This window comes from Saccostrea echinata, unplaced genomic scaffold (assembly GCF_033153115.1).
Source record: "Saccostrea echinata isolate AGI-Se365-2 ecotype Australia unplaced genomic scaffold, CSIRO_AGI_Sech_v1 ptg000019l, whole genome shotgun sequence".
Lineage (NCBI taxonomy): Eukaryota > Metazoa > Mollusca > Bivalvia > Ostreida > Ostreidae > Saccostrea > Saccostrea echinata.
In genome coordinates, this window is record NW_026889768.1 from 4,961,511 (window position 1) to 4,969,324 (window position 7,814).

Here is a 7,814-nt window from a genome sequence, read left to right on the forward strand (position 1 = left end):
AGCTCTATAGCAATATCATTATACTATTCTAGGGATGAGCAGCCAGTATATTCATGTTTCAGGTGAGGTGGAATTGAAGGGCGCGGTTTTTACAAGAAGATAAATTAAGTATATGGATAAATTCAATTCTGGATAGTGTTCATTAGCTCGCTTCAAATATTTTTCGCTTTAATACAATGAAATTCATTAATATTGGCGAAAGACACACAGTAATAATGGGAAAGCCGACTCTGAAGAAGCTGCGTGTCTCCAAATGAATTGTTTCTGGAACCGCAGATAGTCATGTATAAATAGATTGAATATCCCTTCGTTTCCATTCCGAGAAATCAGGGGATCAACGTATAACTTCGGTTAGGCTTTTTTTATGAATTTATTCATTTGACATCAGATCTGATCCATAGGGACTAAGCTTTAAGAATCTCCAAATAAGGATTCTTTTTTGAAGAAAATGAATGGAACGAACAGATCGGACGTTGTGGACATCCAACCCGTAGAGTACCTGATACCGATCCCGCTGTATTATATCATAGGATCAGGACTTTTGTTTGTCTTTATATTTGGATCCTTTATGAACTTTACAGGTTTGATTGTTTTTGCCAAAAACAAGAACCTTCGATCTCCAACAAATACATTTATAATCTCCTTGTTGCTTGGCGACTTTGGGATGAGTATTTGTAGTTTTATCTCTATGACTGCCCATTTCAATCGCTTCTTTTTCTGGGGTGACAGCGTCTGTACGTTTGAGGGTTTTTGGATGTACTTCATGGGACTTACCAACATGTACACTCTCATGGGTATCTCCTTCGACCGATACTTTGTCATAGCCAAGCCTCTCCAAGCAAACAAAATCACAACGCGAGTCGCTGTTGTAGCCTGCCTTGCCATCTGGTTTCAAGGGTTCTGTTGGGCAGCGTTTCCATTTTTGGGTTGGGGAAGCTACACATATGAGCCAGCGCGAACTTCCTGTTCTGTGCGATGGGATACGAATGATATAGAATCAGCAAGCTATAATATCTCTATTTTTATATGGAGTTTATTCTTTCCATTAATGTTGATTTTTTATTCCTACTACAACGTTTTTATGACGGTAAGTTTAAAAGATAAAAATAATAAGCATATTGCAAGATAACATTTACTAAAGAATATCATTAAGATTTTTTAGACTATTATTTTCATTTCTATTTATTTTTCTATTAATTGCATTTCAAGCATCCGTTGTCCTTATTTATATAGCAATATTCCATCATCACCATTAGTGTTTATCTTACCAAACTACTTCGGCACAAAAGAGTTTGCTCTGAATACAAACAATTTTCAAACCAAGTTAAGCTATTGACAAGTAAGTTGATGTTTCAAGAATTTCAGCAAACCCATTTAAAGTCAGCTTTTAGCGCATGTCACGGTCGTTATGAATACAACCTATCGTTGGGTTGTATTTTATCTGATGCATTTGTTAGGCTATTGCTTTTATACTAAATTTTGCTACTCCGTGTACCTCCTCAATACATTAGGCTCTCAGCGGATGTGACAGGCGACAGGGAATACTTGCCCCTCCTATGTGCCTGATCCCACCTCTGGTGTTTTTAGGGGTCCTTGCTTTATATCCTTTTTAGTTTTTGCTTACTGGATTGTGAGATTGATCAATGTTCCTTATCGTCACAGACATTAGATAATTTTAGGTTATTTCTGTGGTAAACTAAAGAAAAGCTAGCTTTAATTTTGAGAATTATATTGTTCTTCAGTAATTAGGTTGTAAATTCCACAAAATGAGCATCATTTTTAACCTTTTACACATTTGCAAAACTCACAAAATGGAGCCAGGCATTTTATTGGAAGAATATTCGACGTATTGAACGGCCCTGTGTCTAAGTCGTATGTATATCTCGTGTTTGGTACTTAAAATACGACAGAGACCATACAATTAGAGGGTTTTGTTAATGGTATTTTTCCTTCTAACAGCAGGGATCTAACTGTTCCTAAACAATGCCTACTGAGTTTTGTGGAGAAAATTAGCATACATTGACAACTTCTCCAATTTACGCCATTTCTCAGCACCAGATTTTTCAGTAAAAATCACGTCCGTATGCCATTTTTAATCAAATATTTCTGTGTTATTGTTTTCTCAATTAATTGAAAAGTTGCTCCCTTAAAAGCATTGGCGGTGACTTTTATTCGCTTTAATCGGAATTGATTCGTAATAACGGCTAATTGTCTGTGTTTGATCACAACGTTTTGTTAATGCTACAAAAAGATTACAGTAATAAGAATTGTAGGCTTTAATGAAATAAATCCATGAAATAGATTTTTCTAATCTCTAGTAGGTCATATATGACAGACAATCAGTCCGTTTAGTCAAGAATAGACATCAGCCGTCTGTAATTAGACTATGTGCTTTGTTTAAGCAGATTGGCAATGCTCTTGCGTTTGTTTTTCAAACATTTTTGTTGGCTACGTATTTCATTTTCTATTGGTAAAAGCTATACTCTTTCCTTTTGCTTATGATTTTTAAATAATAAATTATTATTTGAAAATTTACTATCAAATTAATAAACAGCATTAAAAAAAATATAGCTGTAAAAAGTCTTTTACTTTTAATCGAATACCTCTGTCATTTAAAGTCCAATGTGATAACTTCCTATTTATATTTTATGTGTCTCTCCTAGCAAAAACCTGTGGTCTGTTTACTGATCTATTATGTTTTAACATTAATCAATGTCAGGTTTGTAAGGACATTTTTACTTGCAAATGGACGGAGATCTGCGCAAGCGGGTGTGGCAATTTGAAAAATGAAGTCCGCTGTGTTAGCAATATAGATGAGAGATTATTACAGATTATTATAGACATATAACAGCAGCAACATCTGTATTAATATTGAACACATAGCTGAATAATGTCCAGAATGAAAATGTGCTCTGTTCATTTCATGTCTCTTAAAAATTGTGATTTGTGGCTCTTGTATCATGATTGAATTGATGGCATTTTTTGGTTTTAGTTTTATGTTTGATAGTTAATATCTAACTTCTGCAAAACGTCCATCACTTGAAAGAGATATAACCAAAATAGGACGAAAATGGTTTTATTCATGTAGATATTGGCAACTTATCAAAACGTTTTCAATTTATAAATACAACTCCAATTATATTACAGTAAAAACACTTATAGCGAAGAGGCTTATGAAGAATTGACGCTTACAGCGAAGTGATTTTCATTCCCTGTGACTTTAAAATATAATATGAACTTAAAGGAATAACGATGAACGTTTATAATAAAGCAAAATCGTCCGTCCATGGCACTTCGTTATAAGAATGTTTAACTGTAATCAATAAGCACTTGCTCTTCACCTTAAAGTATTACCAACAAGAATTACATTACATAAAAGACTTATCAAATATGTGTTGCTCATTTACATTTTCTTTACTAAACAACAGAAATGTTCAGGGTATTAAGAGGGTTCTTCATCCGTATGTATCTGATTCATCCTCCAAACATTTTAATATCTTATCTTTAACAGAAAAAGGGTGGGCAGTAATGAACTTTCTTTCAGGAAATTAATAATAGAAAAGGAATTACTGAGCACAGACTCGTCTTAAACATTTGTAGTTTAGTGATCTTTCTGTCGCAAAGCAATTTCAATATTTAGGACGGATCCTTACTTTCAAATCATGACTTTCTATTTCCTGAAGTCATATAAGAAAAGTTAAATCCATTAAATGGATGGGATGTTGACGGAGAAAAAAATGCTAGCAAAAAGCATTAAATGGATGGAGAATCTCTCAGGGCAAGATTATCTCTGAGAAGACCTGAGAAGACATTCTAAATACTAAATGATAAATTCTTTTTGGAAATCATCTAAAGATTAAAGCTAGGAAAAGACTTTTTTGAAATAATTGCTTTGCTTCTATTTATAGATTCGACACGTGGCTAGAAGTGGTGTGTGGGACATGAGCAGTAGAATTGCCAGAAGAAATCTTAGGATCGAAAAGAAGATGTTTAGAACAATAGTATACATGTTATGTAAGCGTAATATGAAATATCTACCTTGAAAATACGTGTTTAAGCTTTTAGCACTATTTTACTTGCAGCAGGTGTTAAACAATAGCATTTGTTTAATTTATTTACCTTTGTTGCATGGAAAAGTAATATATATTTTGTTTTCAAATAGCGGTACAAAGGTTAAACGCTTCAAACATGCATATGAAACAGGTAATTATGATATATTTAAATGCTTATGTCTTTATTTATAAACACTTTAACTTAATAAAATTGCTAATTCCTTTAACATTAAACCTGTTTCCTATACTGTTTTTGTCAACATATAATATTTCTGGTTGGTTGGGAGGTCATTCATGTACAAGATACATGTATGTAATGTTATCTGCGTGATGTCGGTCAGCTATTCTGAAGCGAATTTGGTCTTTCATTACTCAATGTTCAATTCAAACATTTTTCCTATTTCCTCAGTCTGACCTATATTTAAGATTTATGAGCACTCCCCTTTATACATTTGTAAAATACACAGAAAGCTTGATATAAATATAGTTTTTCAAACTATCGATTTAAAGAAAAACGAAATGTCTTCTCATGTTGGCCTTGATTAATTTGTTTGAGAATTTTTTCTTTTTAAATGAGTTAATTTTTCGTTTCTTAGACACGAAACATTTCCCCCCATAACTATAGATAGTTACTTTCTTAATAATGTAGCAATAACCTTTTTCCGCATTTTGCTATTCTTTTCTGTCGCATTTCGTAAGTCTATAACGTAATTTGACGTTGTTATATTATTACTAGATCTTCTAAATAATTTAAAATATAACATATTTTCTCTTCTGTTAGTTTTGTTATAGAATCATATGATCAAATGTTATGTCTGAAAAGTTAAGGTTTTTTTATCTATATAATTCATAACCAAACTTAAATGAAAGTTCCCGGACATCGTTGTCATGCGTACAATAGCAATATGTCCCCTGACTTCGTTCGGGGTGACATAATTAACATCAATTACTTGTTATCGAGAGTCAGAATGTCTTCAATTAAAAAATCTACTAATTGTAGGAAAATAATTAGTACAGCTGATCTTAGGCTTCATAATAAAAATATGTTTCGTTGTCATTATTTCTTACAAAAAGATATTTTAGACGATGTTAAAAACTGCTGCCTTTAAACGGTTCTTTATTCATATGACATGTTTCAAGACCTATTTCAGGTTCCTTCATGGGTTCATGGACTCCCTATTCCGTTGTAAGTTTGTGGGCTATATTTGGTGAAGCCAAAGACATTCCACCGTATTTGATGACAGTTCCTGCTGTAATTGCAAAATCAGCTTGCATCTGGGACCCGATAATCTACGTAGGTACTAACAAGCAGTTCCGCATGGCGTTCTACAATACCATACCATGTTCAAGTCTCGGCAAAATGTTGATCCAGAGGGAGGAACAGAAGGATAAGGACGCAGAGGCCTCGGACGATGAGGACGAGGGAGGAAACAAGGTAGAAAAGGCGCAGGTCAAAAAGACGACTCTAGTGGCGCCAGTTGACGATGAAGCAGGGCAGACGACACAGGTGGAAAACTTCAGTCCGCCAGCAGGACCGTCTGATAATCCATAAAGATCCCAAGTTAGGTGAATGTTTCATCCAAGATGAGGAGCACTTTCTCCTACCTGAAAAGTCTTATTGTCAGACACGGTGAAACACACAAGGTTGAATTTGATGAACGACTTTTGAGAAACAAGGGTAATGTTATATCAATTATGTCCAACATTATCGGATGATGGTACAATCGGCTTTAACTTATCCGATACAATCGTGAAGATTTTGTGCGCTAAATTTGCCTGTTGAAAATAGTAGTATCATAATGCTTATAGCTACATGTACAGTTTATTCAACCTCTTTTTGATTATGGTTAATTTCCTTTGAACATTGATATTTTCTCACACCTCATTCACACATGAGACAGAGAATGAATGTAGAATGTTTAGACTATTACGTATAGCTTTTTCTAAGCCATCGATTTACATAAAAACATTATAAACATATTAGATTACTAGATTCAAAGAATTGCTTTTTACATGTTTTACACCGCACTGTGTCCAGTTCACCCTATTTAATTTTGTTTATTGATAGAATTTCTGAATAAAGACAAGCTTTCTGATCGATTGTTCATATACGAGTATGATATGCATATGTTTTTTTTAATTATTTTTTTTATTTTGTTAATTGCTTGGTGATAAGTTTCAATAAAAATCAATAAAAAAGGGAAAGATGATTTTCCATGTCGTTCAAGATAAAAAAAAAAAAAAAGTCTACATATAGAGGCTAAGCAATCAGACTAAGCTGTAACATACAATAAAATGATTTACAGGTAGGTACTAATGTTCACGTCTTGCTGACAATTGCCTTTATTAGCAATCTAAGACAACAAGGTAAAGCATTCGTTTAAAATTCGTATAAGATCCTTATTATTTTTACTCCTTATTAATGAAAAAAGGTGAAGATAAAGAACAGTGATCGATCTCAGAAATTCTAAAACTATACAAATCTGTGACCAGGGCATAAAACACAGACTCTCGGAAGCTCGGGATCAGGTGCCGAGGAGGAGTAAGCCATCCCCCGTTGATCAGGTAGACGGAAAATTCCTTCGTCAAAGGACAGGATAGGCTAAGACCCATTTTTGGCCCCTGGTTTTGGGTGTCTTTTAGAATGATACAACAGTTTATCAATAAAAACCTGTTGTCACCCCTGCCACAAAGTAAGTATTGGTTCTAATTTATGGGATACACAGAGGTCACAGGAAGGTCGGAAAATATGCCATTTTCCGAATTTTCTCATTTTTATGCAAATTTTCATCGATTTTACAACACATTTTGTTTCAGAAAACATAGAGCACATGCTTGCCTATCTGCCAAATTTATATATTCCATACACTAGCATCAGATGCATCTTATGTATAAAAATCTCAGATAGGCAAGCTTGTGCTCTATGTTTCCCGAAGTGAAAAGTTGACGAAATTCCACCAGAATTGAGGAAATTCGGGAAAATGTCCTACTTCTGCACCCTCTTGTGGCCTTCATGTAAGCTTTGAATCAAAATAAGCGCTGGTTTTAAAACAAGCATCATTTTAAGTTCCTAACTACAAACTAACACAATTTTAACTGTGTTCTGATTTTTACATCAAATAAGGGACCAGATTCGGCCGTTACCATACCTTGTCCTTTAGTATAAAAACAAAGGCCTAACAATAAGTATGAAACACGTCGGCAAAAATACGACCAATGTTAGATTATATTTGTTTACAAAGTCATTATAATGACCATAGAATTTACGTACGTGCTGACTTTAAACGAGGTTATTTAAATTTCTGTAACATCAGCTTATCTGTCAGAAGCCTGTCTCGATTTCAAAAAAAATTAATTGTTAATTGTAATCAGCATGAAATCTTCGTTTTTTTCATTCATCAGTTGCATGCTTCTCTTCAGCTTCTTAAATAATGTTAAACATATCTGAATTGAACAATATCAAAAATTTTGCACATTCAAGTTTAAATGGAATATTAATGTTATTTCATTAGTTTTTGCAAAATAAATATTTTAAGCCCCCCCCCCCCCCCAAATAGGTATTCGTAAAATAACATAAAATTAAATATTTGATAACCAAAATGAAAGATTCTAATACGAGTACATGTATTTTTATTTTTATTTTATATATTTAAAGATAGATTCTGAAATTTTCTGTTCTTGTAAAATCTTTTATGATAACATTATGAATTTTTTTTATTACTAAAACATTTTTTTCAAAAACGTGCTTTTTTCAATTTTGAT

General features: G+C 33.4%; 1 protein-coding gene across 1 annotated transcript; it reads left to right on the forward strand.

Annotated features, from left to right (window-relative positions):
- Positions 1–422: 422 nt before the first annotated feature.
- Positions 423–5,806, forward strand: LOC133189774 (visual pigment-like receptor peropsin). Its single transcript, XM_061325173.1, has 3 exons — positions 423–1,087; positions 3,909–4,014; positions 5,204–5,806. The coding sequence occupies exons 1-3, from the start codon at positions 449–451 to the stop codon at positions 5,602–5,604; spliced, it is 1,146 nt and encodes a 381-aa protein (XP_061181157.1). The 5' UTR covers positions 423–448; the 3' UTR covers positions 5,605–5,806.
- The last annotated feature ends 2,008 nt before the right edge of the window (positions 5,807–7,814 follow it).